This window comes from Podarcis tiliguerta (assembly GCF_965153285.1).
Source record: "Podarcis tiliguerta genome assembly, chromosome: 5".
In the NCBI taxonomy this organism is placed as follows: domain Eukaryota; kingdom Metazoa; phylum Chordata; class Lepidosauria; order Squamata; family Lacertidae; genus Podarcis; species Podarcis tiliguerta.
In genome coordinates this window covers 16476955-16495968 of record NC_139538.1, presented here as the reverse complement: position 1 = coordinate 16495968, position 19014 = coordinate 16476955, and the positions used below count along the sequence as shown (strand labels likewise).

At 45.1% G+C, this 19014-nt stretch overlaps 1 protein-coding gene and 1 long non-coding RNA gene across 6 annotated transcripts in view; both read left to right on the top strand.

Annotated features, from left to right (window-relative positions):
- The window catches only part of LOC310678438 (acidic leucine-rich nuclear phosphoprotein 32 family member B-like), a 29009-nt gene extending 23232 nt beyond the window's left edge, over window positions 1–5777 (top strand). For 4 of the 5 annotated variants that reach the window (XM_083442406.1, XM_083442407.1, XM_083442409.1 and 1 more), the window contains exons 5-7: window positions 600–742; window positions 2228–2425; window positions 4071–5777. In XM_083442406.1, the coding sequence (XP_083298532.1) occupies window positions 600–742; window positions 2228–2425; window positions 4071–4182 (453 nt within the window). In that variant the 3' untranslated portion in view covers window positions 4183–5777. The remainder of the gene's footprint in view (window positions 1–599; window positions 743–2227; window positions 2426–4070) is intronic. The other variant, XR_014511761.1, reaches the window with a different exon arrangement.
- LOC310678534 overlaps window positions 1–19014 on the top strand; it is a 241139-nt gene that overhangs the window by 196540 nt on the left and 25585 nt on the right. The gene's annotated exons all lie outside the window — the stretch shown is intronic.

Sequence of the window (19014 nt, the reverse complement as noted above, 5' to 3'; positions counted from 1 at the left end):
AGCCTGGAGAAGAGGAGGTTAAGGGGTGATATGATAGCCATGTTCAAATATATAAAAGGATGTCACATAGAGGAGGGAGAAAGGTTGTTTTCTGCTGCTCCAGAGAAGCGGACATGGAGCAATGGATCCAAACTACAAGAAAGAAGATTCCACCTAAACATTAGGAAGAACTTCCTGACAGTAAGAGCTGTTCGACAGTGGAATTCGCTCCACCAATTCGCTGTGGTGGAGTCTCCTTCTTTGGAGGTCTTTAAGCAGAGGCTTGACAACCATATGTCAGGAGTGCTCTGATGGTGTTTCCTGCTTGGCAGGAGGTTGGACTCGATGGCCCTTGTGGTCTCTTCCAACTCTATGATTCTATGATTCTAAGAGATTTTTCTTGGGAAAAGAACGTGGTGGGATTAACCCTCCCACCTCACCAAATTATTCAAATCCATATTGTGGTCCTCTGGAGCTGCTCTTTGCAAGACCTGAGATGCATTCTTGTCTAGTTTGGTCTTGATGCTGTCATAAACATTCAGTGTGCAAAAGATCTCCACTTGACTGCTCAGCTAAATGGAATCTATTTGTGTGTTCTTTGAATTCCCTCCCACCACCAGAGTTTAAATCTTTCGTACCAAGACTTGGGAGACCTTTACCAGGTAGAAAACTGCAAAAGGATTCTCCGCCGTCTAATCCGAGTGGAGAGGCTTTGGCTGGTGGACAACTCCTTGACAGATCTAAGTGCCATATGCTTGCCAAGGTAATTTGATTAGTATTGGGACTTTTCCAAGCATTAACTAAGTTAATAGCAGAACTATGTATATCCCATGCATCCGCAGTCACGATTGCAAGCAATTTACTATAGTGGGTTTAAATCATTAGATCACGTTATACATCATTTGTTGCAAGCACCATCTGGAGAGGTGTTTTTTTGGTCGCTAGAAATTGCACTCGACCTTAGTTCATCCAAGTTTTATTCAGCTCGGAAACTAGGGTTTCCCAGTTCAGAAAAGAAGCCAGGAACTTGAACCACAGTTTATAAGATCCTAGACTGTTCTGACCCTGGCAACCACAGTTTGCCGGTCTGAATGAAAAAAGGGAGGAATAATGGTTGAGAGATTGTGCAAAGCGGAGGCTTCTGCAGGACTTATTCTCAGTGTTGTTTCACTGGAACATTATCTCATCATCCCTGAAAGTAGCACACCCAAGCTGTTGCGTAAGATAAAGGGGTAAAGAGACCCCTGACCGTTAGGTCCAGTCGCTGACGACTCTGGGGTTGCAGCGCTCATCTCGCTTTACAGGCCAAGGGAGCCGGAGTACAGCTTCTGGGTCTTGTGGCCCGCATGACTAAGCCGCTTCTGGTAAACCAGAGCAGCGCATGGAAATGCCGTTTACCTTCCTGCCAGAGCAGTACCTAGTTATCTACTTGGACTTTGACATGCTTTCAAGGGACCAAGCAACGGGAGCTCACCCCATTGCAGGGATTCAAACAGCTGACCTTCTGATCGGCAAGCACTAGGCTCTGTGGTTTAGACTACAGCACCACCTGTGTCCCATAGCACTGTAGTGTAGCCGGTGCTATATAAACAACCTGAGAGAGGCAGCCAGGTGAGAGGCAGTGAAGAGTGGAAGATTCTGTCTGTGTTGCAAGGAGGGAGGAAGAACCAAGGCAAACTTTTTTTTCCTTGAAGGGAAAGGAAAGTTACAAAACAAAAAGGGCAAATCAAGGCTGGGAGACATTTACTGTAGCTCTTGCAGCGATACCAAATAGTCTCTGTGTGGTCTTATCAGAAAGGGAGTTTTTCCACACATTGCTTAATTGGAGACTTCTGGGTTTAATTGCTGCAGGTTGTGAAAGGGGAAGCAAAGTGGCTGTTGACATCTTGGCTAATTGTGTCAAGAAACTGTTTTCCAAATGAGCCCCTTCCCTGACACAGGAAGAGTGTCAGAGAAATGCAATGTGAAACCAAGCTGATACGGTCCTCACCTGAGGTCCTGACCGTTTCACAAACAGATCTTTGAGCATAGTTCTTGCAGCACTGGAGACTAATTAGCACATTTTCTGGTGCCTTTTGTAAGATAGTGTCAGTATGGGGGTCCACTGAATTGCTTCTTACAAAAGAATCATTGTCTACATTTTAGGACTTAAAACAATAACCTCCCAAAAAACCCTTGTTGTTGTAAGTTGGAATGTCTTTTTCCCTGCATGTAATAACTGATTGCACACATTTAATGTGCTTTCCAGATGCAAAGAGCTGAAACTCAGCAGAAATCATTTTACATCCTTCAAGCAGCTGCCAAAACTACCTGCGATTCAACATCTGTCCCTTGATGAGAACAACATTGAGACCCTACATGGGCTGTGTGCCCTGAGACACACTCCACTGGAGTCTCTCGTACTCCAGAGGAACCCCTGTGAGTTTCATGACAACTACAGGCAGCTGTAAGTTATTGCACGCCACTGGAGTGTATTTAGTAGCAAGTCGGTCTGCAACAAAATGTTGCAGCGTGTCCAGTGTCTCATTTAGTCAGCCACCCCCTGCGCTCCACTCCTATAGTCTGTCCCAGGGGTGGGGAACCTGTGGCCCTCCACATGTTGCGGCATGACAGCTCCCATCATTCCTGACTCTTTCACCACCCCTCTTATCCAGCTCCCCCCTGCCAACAGTCACTTTCTTCTCTATGACCAGTGGGCAAGTTGGGTCCTCACTGGTATGTTGAGGGGAAGGGGGGTTTGCACCCTTGAATCCCCCCCCCCATCCTTTTGTACTTTGCAAACCATGGGGTTCCTTTGAGTCTGCTGACACCTCCCTCTCATACATGGATAGGAAACATAGGATTTTCACAGAGTCCGATCGAGGATCCTTCTAGCTCAGTATTGACTGGCATGGACTGTCTAGGATTTCAGATAGGGGATATTGTGAGAGCCAGTGTGGTGTAGTGGTTAAGAGCGGTGGACTCGTAATCTGGTGAACCGGGTTTGCGTCTCCGTTCCTCCACATGCAGCTGCTGGGTGACCTTGGGGGGGGGGGACACATCCTCTGTATGCAAGGATGTAAGAAAAGCCCTGCTGGATCAGACCAAAGGTTTATCTAGCTCAGCACCCAGCACAATGTTTTCTGTCTGGCCAACCAGATGCTCTTAGCCATGCTAGGGGATGTCTCTGCTTGTCACTGAGAGCCAGCGTGGTGTAGTGGTTAAGAGTGGTAGACTCGTATTCTGGTGAACTGGGTTCGCGTCTCCGCTCCTCCACATGCAGCTGCTGGGTGACCTTGGGCTAGTCACACTTCTCTGAAGTCTCTCAGCCCCACTCACCTCACAGAGTGTTTGTTGTGGGGGAGGAAGGGAAAGGAGATTGTTAGCCGCTTTGAGACTCCTTAGGGTAGTGATAAAGCGGGATATCAAATCCAAAACTCTTCTCTCTCTCTCTTCTCTATCTGGAGATGTCGGGGATTGAACTTGGGGCAGCGTTTCTCAAACTTGGGTCTCCCCTAGCTGTTGTTGGACTACAACTCCCATCATCCCTGACCAATGGTCCTGCTAGCTAGGGGTGATGGGAATTGTAGTCCAACAACAGCTGGGAACCCAAATTTGAGAAACACTGACCTGGGGGCGCTTCTGTGTGCAGTTCAGATTCTCTGCCACTGAACAATGGCCCTTCCACTGGTATTGTCCTGAGTGGTGGTGTTTTGCGTACCGAAACACTTCCGAACACTGGAAATAGAAGGAATTGTGTGTTCCTGGGAAAGCATGTGAAGTTGTTCTCAGATTCACTGATACACCCAAAGGCATGGGAGTTGTAAGTTAAAGCCCATAACCTTAACCTCTGCACCATGGAGTCAGTCAAAGCATTATACTCTCACATACTGTGCTCACTTAGAGTTTAATTTCTGGACACCAGCTGTTTCCTTTGGTTTTTCTAGTGGGTCCACTAGTGGCAAAAGTGAGGTTGACTGACACACACACACCAAATTTCAGGGATGGAGAGCCCAAACTGGAGAGGGAGGGTATGGGAGCAAAATTGAAGTTAAGGTCAAGGGCATGGGATGGTGGAAATTAATTTACTCCTAAATCATATTCTCTTCTAGTGTGTTCTCTAACTTGCCAAACTTGAAAATGCTGGATGGGATCCTGAAACTGCCAGAGGACTGTCCTCCACCGGAAACCAATTTCATGTCGAAGATATGCACCATCCTATAGCATTATATTTCGTGAGAGGACTGAAGGACTTGCCACAATTCACAGAATGAATCCTGCGAATGCACAAGTCTGTTTCCTGACCTTGCGGTCATAAATAGAGCAGCTTGCATGTCGTGCCAAAAATGTCCAAATTATGCACCACAGAAAACCAAAATATGCATGTATATATACTTAATTTGGAGTATATTTATTTCCAATACTTTGTGGAGGCGGAAGGTGGCCTCCATGGCAAGGAGTGCCTATTTCCAACTGCAGTTGGTTCACCAACTTTGACCAGTGTACTCCATACTCTGGTGCCTTCCAGATTGGATTACTGCAACATGCTCAACATGGAGCTGCCCTTGAAGATGACTTGGAAGCCTCAACTGGTCCAAAAATGCCGCAACCAGATTACTGGCTAGGGTTTAGGGCTCACATAGCTCCTGTTTTAAAACAGATGCATGGGTTGCAATTCAAGGTGCTTACATTAGTGTTTAAAGCCCTAAACGACTTGGGCTCCAGATATCTGAAGGGTTACCTCCTTCCCTGTAACACCTCTTGGGTGTGAAGATCAGCTGAAGATTACCTTTTGGTAATTCCACCAACCTTGGAAGGAAAGGGTCAGCCCCTACCTTGTGGAATTGCCTCTCCACAGAGGTCCATCTCGCCACCATCCTTGTATAACTTTCACATACAAGACACACCTCTTTGGCAATGGAGATATTCATTTTCAGAACCCATCCTGTTCCTTTGATTGTAAATGGTTTAAACTGATCATATTCTTGTATTTCTACATTGCCGTAACCTGCCTTGTGGTGAAGGGTGGTTAAGGAATCTAATAAAACTATTGTTATTACTATCATTGATGATGATGCTAAAGATGAAACAATTCTAGTCCTCACATAAGGAGCTAGATATCCTGCTCCTCCTCCAAGGGGCACATGCTCCCCCCCCCCCCATTTCGCTCTCACAACAACCCTGTGATGGCTAGGATTTGAACCCGGGTCTCTCCGGTCCTAGTCTAATATTCTAACCACAAGGAGATTTGGCCGAAAACCTTCACACTTTTTATTTTGTATTTTGATGGACTCTTACAGAGCAAACAGGCCTCTTCTTTTCTTAAAATAAAAACGAAGGGCTTATTCTGACACCGTTACCTGACTGGTGCTTCTGCTCATTGGGTGAAGAAGTGGCCATGCTTTCTCCAAGCTGGTGACCTCTGGATATTTTGGAATTTAGCTCCCATGAGCCTAAGCCAGCATGCCTGGGGAGGACAGCACTGGAGCAGCTTATTGAGGTTCTCATGGTTCCCCTGGCCCCTAACCCCAAAATGGGTTGGGGTTGATGGAGGTGAGATTGCCTGTTCTTCGTCTGCGGTAAATAAATAAGTCTATTCCCATTGCAGCTCAGCAAAATAGGGTGCTATACACTTCCCGCTACTCCAGCCCCCGATTGGTGAGAGCTTACAGGAGCAATACGCAGGTTTGGAGAGCTCTCTAGAGACTTGCAATATTGTAATATGTGAATTTCTGTACAAATATATTGTTATGGGTTTGAAGGGGGGCAAGTATACCATACTATAATATGTACAAAAGAGTCAAGTTCCATGGTGCTTTCTGCAGCGTAATTTTATAAGTATATTAATGTATACATATTTTTACACAGTTATTATACGCACTGATGTATATATCTATCTAATTGCTTTTTACTTTAGGGAACCTGAAGCATATAAGTGTGTACTATGTGTATAATATTGTACGTATAATAACACATATAATAATACATATAATATTGTTTGTGTTTTATCAGAACTGGGGAGCAAGGGGCTTTCTTACCATCAAGGTTAAAGAACAGGACAAGAATTAGGAGAAGTCCATACAGATAACTTTGATGCTGATATTTTCAGAAAGTTCCGTCTCCTGAGCTTCCGTATGGGAGGAAGAGGGAGCTATGTATGGCAAAGTAGCAGGCAAAGTATGGCAAAGTGTCACCAGAAGACCCTTGAGCCCTCTAATTGTTTCCTACAAAGACATACTATGTCCTGCCAGAGAATGTGTTGTGTTGACGGATAGCCAAAACATTTGCTTTCTGTCCTCTCCCTCTCCAGCTGATTATAATCAGACCCTTTTCATTCATGGTGACCACTGACCTGTCCATCCCCAAAATTGAAAACCGCAGAAAGCCTGTGGAGAGAATTTCTTGGTCATCAGCACTAAAAGAGAAAAATAAATTTAAGCACACATGTGCTGATGGATGCTCTGATCAATTTGGATGCATGTACAAAAGCACGCAGGGGCACCGTTACGAGAACTCGAGTCAGGCGCATGCTATTAAGCTGTTTCGGAGCCCATCATTTTTCATTTGTGAACTCAATCGCAATATTTATTTCAGGTGGTGTGCACTCTGCCACGCTTAATAATTGAAAGTGCTGACAATAAGGAATGGGGTTCACAGGCAGCATATGCCGGAGATCAAAGGAACTGTATAAACAAATGCAATCAGTTTGAGAAGAATCCTGCAGGCTGAGACAGTGATGAATTAGCAATGACCACTGCACTCATGAATAGTCAAGGGACAGGATGTCCCTAAAAGCAACAGAAATGACGAGATGCTTTAAATATGGAGAAACAATTGACACTGAAGAGTGTGTTCCTTGTCCTAGCACCGTGGTCCTCCATGTACAAGACTGATATCCTGGGGCTGTGGATGTAGACAGAGAGAGAGAATTGACAGCAAGGGCAACCTTTCTACAATGATCTTGAAACTTTGTGCTGGGGCATGCGAAAGGGCTGCAAAAAGGCACAGCAGTGTCCATTGCCTGTTTTAGTCACCATACTGGATGCATCCATTATGCTAGACACATCTGGGGGCAGGGGGCTGTTGCAATGATCCCTTCTTTTATCTCCCACATTATGGACAGGGGCACCATCCCATTAGATGGAGTAAGAATGACCTGGGATAGCTCAGTTGGTAAAGCATGAGACTCTTAATTGCAGGGTTGTGGGTTCGAGCCCCGTGTTGGGCAAAAGATTCCTGCATTGCAGAGGGTTGGACTGGATGACCCTTGTGGTCCAGCTCTACAATTCTATGATTCTACGAATGAACTGGGATTCTTTGGTTATTTACTTAGAGCAGGGGATTTCAGGCCCAGGGGATGCAACCCTACAGACCTCCTTATCTGGCCACCAGGATCCTACCTCGGCCACCAGAGACACCCATCACAACCCCACTGCATGTCCTCCCAGAGGGCTTACAATTGAGACAATGCTGGGTGGAGGATGCAGAAGCAATCATGTATATATAGAAACTTCTGACCTTTACCTGTAGCCCACTATACCAGAGTCGCATCTGTTACTCTGCCCACCATTCCTTCTGGCCCTGCCGGCTCCTGAAGGATGCCTACAATGGCCTCTAGAACCACATAACACTGGTCCTAAAGGATCTACATTGGCTCCCAGGAGGCTTCTGAGCACAGTTCAAAGTGTTGGTGCTGACCTTTAAAGCCCTAAATGCATACCCTCCAACATCATTCAGATGAAAATAGGGATATTTCTCACTCCCCCTCAACTGACCCTCTGCAACTCCCCATTTTTAGCAGAAGTCTGGGAGTGGGGTGAGTTACACACATTTAGGGTTAGTTACATACCTACTTGATGCAGCTTTCTCTGCATGGAGATGTGGAGAGGAATCCTAGAAACATCAGCATTTGCCCCCCCCCAAAAAAAGTCCCATTCCTAGGGATGAGCAGATCTGCCTGTTTCATTTTCTCTCAACTTCCCCATTTTTCCAACCTAAAATTCAGTTTTCCGCATCAAATGATAATAATAATAATAATAACAACAACAACAACAACAACAACAACAACAACAACAACAATAATAATAATAGTTGTTGAAAGCCCCTGGCCTGATCCAGCAACCTCTTATTATGTTTTTATCACCATTTATGGCTAATGGCCATTGATAGGCTCCCCTATGTTTAGCCTGGATAAGAGGAGACTGGAAAGAGATTAAAAAAAGGTAAAGGACCCCTGGCAGTTAAGTCCAGTTGCAGATGACTCTGGGGTTGCAGCTCTCATCTTGCTTTACAGGCCAAGGGAGCTGGCGTTTGTCCGCAAACAGTTTTTCCAGGTCATGTGGCCAGCATGACTAAGCTGCTTCTGGCACAACGGAACACCGAAACCAGAGCAGCGCACGGAAACACCGTTTACCTTCCCGCCAGAGCGGTACCTATTTATCTACTTGCACTGGCATGCTTTTGAACTGCTAGTTTGGCAGGTGCTGGGACCGAGCAACGGGAGCTCACCCCGTCGCAGGGATTTGAACCGCCAACCTTCTGATCAGCAAGCCCAAGAGGCTCAGTGGTTTAGACCACAGCACCACCTGTGGCCCTTTGGGAAGAGATAGCCCTCTTCAAACACTTGAAGGGCTGTCATGTGGATGATGGAGCAAGCTGGTTTCAGAGATTCCAACAAAGCATTAGTAAGAACTATCTGGTGGAAAGAGCTATTTCAATGAAACACACTGCCTCAGAAGGTGGTGGACCTCTGCTGGAGGTTTTCAAGCAGAGGTTGGGCAGCCATGTGTCCTTTATCTGTGGTTAGTCTAGATGGCCCTTGGTGTCCCTTCCAACTCTACAATTCTATGATTCTATGACTAATCAGTGGGTACTAGTCTTGATAGGACACGTGTGGTGCTGTGGTCTAAACCACTGAGCCTCTTGGGCTTGCTGATCAGAAGGTCAGCGGTTCGAATCCCCGTGACAGGGTGAGCTTCCGTTGCTCTATCCCAGCTCCTGCCAACCTAGCAGTTCGAAAGCATGCCAGTGCAAGTAGATAAATAGGTACCACTGTGGCGGGAAGGTAAACGGCATTTCTGTGTGCTCTGGTTTCCGTCAAAGTGTTCCGTTGCACCAGAAATGGTTTAGTCATCCTGGCCACATGACCCGGAAAGCTGTCTGTGGACAAATGTCAGCTCCCTCAGCCTGAAAGTGAGATGAGCACCACAACCCCATCCTCGCCTTTACTGGACTTAACCATCCAGGGATCCTTTACCTTTTTTACTTTTACCACTTCAAGGAAACATGTTTCTAAACATCAGTCACCGTGGATCAACTGCATTCATGTCCTGTCTGTGGACTCCCCATAGACAACTGAGGAAAACTGGATAACGGCCAAATAAGTCTCTGTTCTGATCCATCGGTACCCTTCTTATGTTCTTCTTCTTATGTTCTTTCTTCATCAGTTTGTTTAATCACCTGTTAAAGTCGTTTCAGCTTGGTGGTCATCATAAATTCCAAAAATTAATCATACATTTTATGAAGACATTCTTTCATTTATCCGTCTTGAAACGACTTTTCATCAATTCCATTGGGTGACCTCAAGCTCTAGTTTATAGGAATGAGAAGCAAAATCTCTGTATTCAATTTTCCCCACCCCCACCCCACACACAAAGGTGAAAATGAACAAAAGCAACTAGTTTCAGCATAACACTAGAACGTGTGTGTGTGTGTGTGTGTGTGTGTGTGTGTGAAGTTTCTTTCTTTACCCCCCCAAAAGTTAAAGAAATATTTAGGCAGGTATCCTTTTGAGGATACTTCAGGAAAAAGGAATTCTGTCTTGGGACTAGGAGGTCACGTGAGATGATGCATTGGATTCCTCGCAGCTCCCTAATTCTTCCTTCTGTATTGCTCTCCGGTTTGTATCATCCATCACTGCAATCAGCGTGTTCAACATTAGCAGGTTGGCATCTCCTATGTAGCCCACGTAGATCCCATAAATCACAGGTGGAGCAGGTGCGTCTACAAGGAAAAGCAGATCTATCAAGGCTCTCATCAATTCCAGTGTTGTACACAGCGTCCTTGGGTAGTCTTTAGAAGGCAAACACTTCTTCAGGACGAGCGTCTGAAATGGCATATAAAAATGCGAGGGAGAAATAACTAAGAAAAATCATAAATGCACCAAGGTCCCAAAGACCTGTAAGATTAAGCCAGAACACAGGCAAGAGAAATGGTGCCTGAGTTTTTCCTGGTTATACAGAGAATGTAAGAAAAGCTGTGCTGCATCAGACCAAATACCCTTTCCAGTCCTGTTTCCCACAGTGACCTTCCATAAGGCCTTTCCCACTGTTAGGCCCCAGCAGCTGATGTTCAGAAGAAAGTTGATTCTCATCCTGGAGGTAGCATATAGCCATTATTAGAGGATGTCTCCCAGTACATTTCTGAGCACAAATCAAAGTGTTGCCCTAAATGGCCTCGGCCCAGTATACCTGAATGAGTGTCCAGCCCAGACACTGAGGTCCAGCTCCGAGGGCCTTCTGGCAGTTCCCTCACTGCGAGAAGTGAAGCTACAGGGAATCAGGCAGAGGGCCTTCTCGGTAGTGGCGCCCTCCCATCATATGTTAAGGAAATAAACAACTATGTGACTTTTAGAAGACACCTGAAAGCAACTCTGTTTAGGGAAGTTTTTAATGTTGGCTGTTTTATCGTGTTTTTAATATTCTGTCGGGAGTTGGCCAGAGTGGCTGAGGAAACCCAGCCAAATGGGCAGGGTATAAATAATAATAAGTTGTTGTTGTTGTTGTTGTTGTTGTTGTTGTTGTTTCTACTCAGAGCAGACCCTCTGAAATGGGAAGTTTTATTCACTTACTATGCCCAGTTCCTGCTCCCAGCACTGGCCCTGGCTTCATTCTAAAAACTGTGCATACTCAGCTACAGACTTGAATTCCCTGCACACAGGAGGAAGGCAATACACAGCCTTAAAGCGACTTGTGCGCTTACTATCTCTGTTTAAAATCAGCCAAGATACTCTTTCATTTGAGTGAGCCCCATGCCTATATTGGAGCCCCCCGGATCTTGACCACTTTGAGTAGTTGACTAAAGTTCTTAAGGATCTTTCCCTTGAGCGGTTCCACCTATTTCAATAATGTTACTTCTGAACAAATATCCTCACTCCTGCAAATGAATTTGTAGAGTTCCACAACTCTTCAATTAGTACAGAAGCCCAATATGAAGTTAATAAAGCAAGAGATTTCTGCATGGACAGAATCCAAAGCACGTAGGCTTGCCTTCTGCATCATAATTGAAAACTGCCCCAGCATTGTACATTTTCTGGCACAAAAGGTCTGAATTGCACCATCCAATAAACAGCAGCTGGAGAGAGAGGAACAGCTCCCAAACCATGACCGATAGTCCACGGAGTAACTGTCTGAGAAATTAAAGTGAACTAGATTATCCTCAGCAAAATAAATGTGTTATTAAGAAGCTCCCCCAGAGGCGTTTGAAGATGAATAAGCATTTCAGAGGAGAGAGAAAAATTAAATTAGCTGAATACCTTCAAACTAAATGCCATTTAAATGCCAAACTCTAATCCAGAATTTCTTATTTACTTTTTCAGCCCCCCACCCCCCTTGTTTGTCTTAAGTAACTGGCTGGAAATTGTTTTCCCCAATTAAATTCTAAAAACAGATCTTAACATCCTCCCTCCATCCCGTCCATTTTCTAAAATACTTTTCTTTAAGGGTGTCATGATTTGCAAACATTTCACATCCAGTTTTTAGCGCTGAAAAATTGCCAGAAATAATCCCTACTGCTTTTGTTACAGTAGCACCCCCCACATCCCTGCACCGGCAAGATAGGAAGGCCTGTGGAACTACTGAGAATGAGCATTGCAAAGTTAATCCAGTCCACATTGCACTTGAGGGATTCATCCAGACTGAATGGGAACAAGCATCCCAGTTCAGACCTATTGGTTGCATACATGCCCATGTATGTGGATATGTGCATGCACACACATAAACACACACGCACACACGCACACGTTAGTTGCAATCAACTAATGTGTACCATTTGTTTCAATGGGACTTATTCATGACTAACATTAGTTTACCATTCAATTTACATAGCCTGTGACTCCTTCATATCAGCCTCAGCCAGCATGACCAAGGATCAATGATGACTGCAGTTAGGAACATAAGTCGCTGCCTAATACCGTGTCAGATCACTGGTCCATCTCACTCAATAATGTATACACTGACTAGCAGTGGCTCTTCAGGGTTTCAGACAGAGGAAATTCCCAAGCCTGGTAAGTATAGTAATTTAATCCACCAAAATGGCAAATGTTTGTATGCATTATTATGTGTTTAAATTTGATTGGTTGGTAACTGAATTGTAGAGAGTTCTCTAGTAATTCTCATGTGATTGGCTAACGTTGGTCACATGGGAGATACCTGGCGAACAGGAGACTCCATTTTATGTGAAGCAAGATGACTGTGTTTTAGAATCCACTGTAAACACTGCTAAGTTGACCAGAGTGTTGGAGTGCTTCTTTTCTGCTTGAAAGGAAAAGAGCAAAGCTGCAGGAGAAGCTAAAAGTGGGAATCTCTCATAGGATCTGTGAGGCATGGCCATGCTGAGATACAGAAGTCTGAGTGCTGAGCTCTGGAAAGAGAGAGGACATATAGTTGTTCGGAAGTTAGAAGAAGAGACTGCAAGCCCATGCTTTGAAAGCATGTGACTGTAAAGGCCTGGAAATGATGCCTTATGAGGAACGGCTAAGGGAGCTGGGCATGTTTAGCCTGGAGAAGAGGAGGTTAAGAGGTTAAAGGGTGATATGATAGCCATGTTCAAATATATAAAAGGATGTCACATAGAGGAGGGAGAAAGGTTGTTTTCTGCTGCTCCAGAGAAGCGGACACGGAGCAATGGATCCAAACTACAAGAAAGAAGATTCCACCTAAACATTAGGAAGAACTTCCTGACAGTAAGAGCTGTTCGACAGTGGAATTTGCTGCCAAGGAGTGTGGTGGAGTCTCCTTCTTTGGAGGTCTTTAAGCAGAGGCTTGACAACCATATGTCAGGAGTGCTCTGATGGTGTTTCCTGCTTGGCAGGGGGTTGGACTCAATGGCCCTTGTGGTCTCTTCCAACTCTATGATTCTATGATTCTATTCTAAATAATATATTTTAATTCATCTATGGTATATCTATAAGTTTCTGCAAGTAAAGTTTTGAATGTTAAAGTCTGGACATTGGTTTAATTTCCAAAGAACAGTGTCAGTCATATATATGATTTGAGCTTCTTAGCTGCGATTTTGCTACCCTTTACTTCAACAAAACCTACCAGGAGATTCCACTGGTTGAACTTTGAAGCTTCTGCATGCAAAGCAAATGCTCAACAATAGAAGTTGAGCAGTATAGAGAATCTGCAAAATTGCATCTACTCTTTTAGTTTGTAGCACTTTCAAGGGTTTGGCTTAAGGTATTTACTTGTGACTTCATGACCGCCATTATTTCCCATTTCTGTAGTCCAGGGGTAGCTCAAACCTTGGCGTCTGAAATTTCAGTGGCACCCAGTGCAATGCCAACAACTCTCATCTCATGCCCACTGTTGGACATCATAGTTGTGGGTGCCTGTGCTACGGAGCCCCAGAAGCTCCCTCCCCTAGACCTGCCTTTGCTAACGTGATTCTCTCCTGACATTGTTGGGCTACAACTCCTATCAGCCCCAATAAGCACAGCTCACCCATCCTTTAATTTCATATTACAGATACACACACACATTTTACAAAGCAAATGCAATTTTACAGAGGGATTTGGGCACGTCATTAGGAAAGGTTCTGCTTATCCAATATTTGTGCTTCTGCTCAATCAGTTTCAGGTGCCTGGCATGGTTGCAGGTATTATTCATATTACAGCATGAGCAAGAAGTTCCACCAGCATACTGTGATGTCGGTGCTTTATCACTATTTGTTTCAGCGACATGCATAACAAAATCAAACTGCTGTGAAATAAACACGTTCCTATTTACCCTAGCCATTCTTAATTTATTTGTCAATTTTTCCATTAAAGCAATGCTCCATATCCTTTTGTAACAATAAGCTTTCATGGCCCCTGTAGTATCTTTTCCAGGACAGTCGGGCTGGCACTAGTAAGTCACTAATGGTTGATACAGTGGTTGATATAGAATCCATGGGGTTGATGGGACGGTGCAGGGAATGAATAAACTCTAGAACAGGCTTCTTCAACCTCGACCCTCCAGATGTTTTGAGACTACAATTCCCATCTTCCCTGACCACTGGTTCTGCTAGCTAGGGATCCTGGGAGTTGTAGGCCAAAAACATCTGGAGGGCCGAGGTTGAGGAAGCCTGCTCTAGAAGTTAATAGAGGGCTGAAAAAAGCCTTAGTGTGGAAAAGACGTTTATGAGGTTTAGTGCAAAAAAAATTATTTAGGAACTATGAACCTCAGAAATAAAGAACATCATGGGCATGTGCAGAACACATTCACCTTTCCAGTGAGGAACCTCTGCATTTAATAAAATGATTCCACACCACAACAATATTCTCAAACCATGCTACTTTATTGCTTTAAGTCCTGATTATTTTACATTTTATGATCCCTAGAAATGGCGATGGATGATTAAGAAGTGTTGATTATATATTGATTTTCCTTGACTTTATTTCATTGATATTCCTAAGAATTTGGGTTGAAGTTGACCTCAACTTTATGAGCTCACCAAGGGCTCAATGAACTCTGAAGTTTTGGAAACCCTGGCCTAAAGCCATCCATGAGTGGTGCATCCTTTACTTTGTTCCTCAGTGTAGTGGAATGAGGTGGCTAAAACTTCCAGGAGGTCCTGGCTGTTTTTCTGCTGGAACGTTTGAGAATTTCATATGCACAGCAATGAAAACCAGTGAGAACCCGCCTGTTTTAATCTAGTAGCAAAACATCCCTGTGATTTACAGTCTCCTTTGCCGCATCCTATTAAGCTCAATGACATCCCAGAGTATTGAGGCAGAATTTAATTTTGCCTGCTACAGATTTTTATAGGGGGCTATAAAAAAAGTTATGTATCTGTGTTGGTGTGATGGTCCCAGAAAAAAGGCCAGCTCCTATATTTTGGTTCAGAGTTAACTGTTGTTTTCTAGGCCTTTTGAAGTTTGAGGTTCTCAGGTCCTGCTAGAATTCAGTGAAGAGGTATGAGCTCAGAGGCAGAGGATGTGAGAGCATGGGAAAAGGCAGGATTGTACCTTTTGGAGTCTGTGCTTTTTAGCAGCTATACAATGGACCCTAATACGTGGAAATGCCACATCCTCAGCTTCTGCAAACTAAGGAAAGCTGAATTTTGTTAAAAGGAAAGCACAAAGAGCTTCTCAGAACAGTTGGCCCCCAGAAGCTTGCCCAGAGGGAAATGTGGCCCTTTTAATGAAAAAGTTTCCCTTCTCAGCAGTGGCTGGTGCTCACTAGGACTTGTAGGGCAGAAGACAGAGAGCCCAATAATAAAAGGAGTCAGAGCCAATGACCGGCATAACCAATGGATTCTAGTTTGTCCCCGTCAGAGGCGCCAGCTTCTCCAGAGGATCGGGGGGAGGGCACTGCAACATCCTCTGAATATTGAGGGGACTCAAGCCCCTGGAAGAAAATATTTGGGGGACCAAAACTGCCTCGGCCCCTAGGAGTTGGCAGCTATGGTCCCCATCCTTCTCTCTGCTGAATTCTATAAGGGCAACACTAAGATTCCAGAGAAGGAAGTTGAAGGAGAAGAAAAGGAGTTTGGATTTGATATCCCGCTTTATCACTACCCAAAGGAGTCTCAAAGCGGCTAACATTCTCCTTTCCCTTCCTCCCCCACAACAAACAATCTGTGAGGTGAGTGGGGCTGAGAGACTTCAGAGAAGTGTGACTAGCCCAAGGTCACCCAGCAGCTGCATGTGGAGGAGCGGAGACGCGAACCCTGTTCCCCAGATTACGAATCTACCACTCTTAACCACCACACCACCCTGGCTCTCAGTGATAAGCAGAGACATCCCCTAGTATGGCTGAGAACATCTGGTTGGCCAGACAGAAAACATTATGCTGGGTGCTGAGCTAGATAAACCTTTGGTCTGATCCAGCAGGGCTTTTCTTACATCCTTGCATACAGAGGATGTGGTCCCCCCTTCCCACTAGAAACACGACTTATAGCCCCTCTGTTAAGTTCTGGCACTGTCACAGCAAAGAAATTTGCCCAGATCGGCACAGTCTTTTTAAAAAGCAGCCGGTTGATGTGATGGATGGATCTCTCTGCCCTGCCAAGCTGTAAAGTGAGCCGATTCCACACCTGATGGCTTTAAATGAAGTGCTGGACGTTCATTTAAACACAATGAAAACAAATGAGGACGTGCCTGTCTCCTTTTAAAGTCAAATTTGATTTGATTTACAGTCTCCTTGGCTGTATTCCTTTCAGTCAAATTTTGTATTGCTCTGAGAACGAGAGAGCAGGCAAGTAAGGTGGAGACTTGGTCAGGCTAGAGGGGCAGAGAGGAGTTGTTCTCCCTCTTTCATACAACTAGAACCTGGGGTCATCGAATGAGTTGACTGGTGAGAGATTCAGAACAAAGTGAAATCCTCCTTCATTTGGGTCAGTATCAAGGATCAGCAACAGCAGGTGCCTGCCGAGTGCTTGGAAGTTTAGAACTGCCCATTATGAACCCAACTACCAATGGGGCTCCAACCACTATCAAGACTCACCCACCCCGCTCCTTCCTCTTTGCAGACATATTTACCCAAGCAGCAGTGCTTGTTGCCCAGTTGGCAGCAGCATTTATTGCAGGAGCCAAGAACTGGGTCAGCATAGCTCAAGGCATCAAACATGGTGGCTACCAGAGTTTGGAGGGCAAAGTTCTGAAGCAAAGAGCGTCCCCTACTGTTGGAGGCACCCTGCACAATTTAGAACCCTGTATCATCACGACTCTTAATGAAGCAAGGAACCTCCCTGCTTTAGAACTTCACCCTTCAATTCATGGGGAGCTCTTAGGTAGATGGATAGAGATATTGTATTGCAAATATATCATTGGCCACTTTGAGAATTTACCTGAAATATGTCAGGTAACTAACTAACTAACTAATAACTCTTAGCTGATGATGGGATTGAGCCAGCAGTAAATCACGCAGAACAAGTGATGTTAACTCTTTATTAGAAAAACAGAATTTGCACAGGAGTGCCAGGCCTAATAAACACAGCAACTCATCTCCGGTAGCTCTTGCCCCCAGGAAGCAGTTGCTGGGACTGAAGGTCCCTGCCTCCCTACAGCTGCCTAAGTCCCCTCTTCTCCAGGGTTTCCCCCAAGTAATCTGAGACTGCGCCTGCACAATGCTAGTTTCTCCTCCGCTCTTTTCATACCTCTTCTGGTTCTGGGAGACAAGTGGGGAAGGGAGCTTGTCGCAGCAGAAGAGGAAGACACCCTGGCTTCTTCACTAGCCAGACTCATTGCTTCCTCTTGGCCTCTCTCCTCTCCTGTTTCAGCTTCTGCCTCTGATTCTGGACTTCTCTCTGCCACAGACTTTCCCCTCTCAATAAGCCCTGTTATCTCTTCAGCTTCCAACACCTCCTCCTTAGTCTTCTCCCTCTGACCACTCATCATCGTCCCACTACCAATTCCCAGGCTCTGAGCTTTCTTCCTTTAGGGTTTCCCCAGTTGGTTCCTCTCACATTCCTCTGCATTTAACCTTTCCATGATATCTGGCTGGATCCTAATTAAGGCAAAGCATCTTTTCAGCAAGCCTAGGCAGGCCTGAGGCTTGGTGTCCACCCATTTTTTTCAAGATATATACCCAATGTGTCAAAGGAGAAGCAGGCCCTGCCCTAAGGGCCACCGTATATGCATCTACCACCACCAATGTCTGTACAAACAGTGTGAAGTCCGAAAAGAGTGCCTGTTTAGGGAGGCAGGAGAGGATATATTGTTTAATAACATCCTTCCTAACTTGTGTTAACAAGTTCTATAACTTAGCAGAGTTCCAAACATCCCCCCTTTTAAATTACACAGCGGTTAGCTTGTTGCTGGCTCGTCTGAGTCTCACTACTTAAGATTCCTGGTAAGATCCCTCCTAATCCCTCTTAAGAAGAATAGACACAAGAATCTAATTAAACTTAATATAAAAGTCGTTTACTCACAGACTCATTCAGGTTCACAGATAGATCCCTGAAGACAGGCTTAGGTTACATAACTATATATCTACATGAACTGTCCCATAAGGGAATTTGTCCCAAATGACGGCCACTGAGCAATCACTTCTCCTAACACACAGGAACACAAAATGGAGAAGAAGAACAGAACAACATGGAGGAATGTCTGCTCCTCTGGCCAGAACAGGTCACAACCTCTTCAAGTCACATGCAATGGAAGTCTGTCCCAGCTCAGGAGGAAACAGGAAGTTTTCTCCTGAGTGGTACAAAACATCCTCTAAGATGTCCACTGGAGGAATGTTGTACTTGACTGCTATAAGTTTCACATCCCACAAGCAATACGCATAGAATCATAGAATCATAGAGTTGGAAGAGACCACAAGGGCCATCGAGTCCAACCCCCTGCACCATCAGAGCACTCCTGACATATGGTTGTCAAGCCTCTGCTTAAAGACCTCCAAAGAAGAAGACTCCACCACACTCCTTGGCAGCAAATTCCACTGTCGAACAGCTCTTACATGTAGGCTCTCTGGCCAGCCCATGCATGAGGTGATGCGGAGTACCTGCCTCAGGTGATGGAAGTGCAAGAGGCAGCACTCTGCCTACCCTCCAACTTCTTTTGCTGGCATTCTGGCACGTGACATTGCTGCTCATCTTCTGCACCCGTGGGTGGAGGAAGCTGAGCAACAACGCTTTGAGGAGTCTCCCGGCTCCCGCTGAGTTTGGCGAAAGCTGGGGCATGACTGTGTTGCTGATTGGCTGCCACCCCAGGGGGAAGCCAAGGGGCAATGCTTGAAGGATTTAATGGCTTTTCTCAAATGTCACTAGGATTTCCTTACAACCCTGGACATAGGATCTCAAACAGTAGCTAGAATGGGCTGGAAAGGAAATCTGCTGTTACTAATACAATAT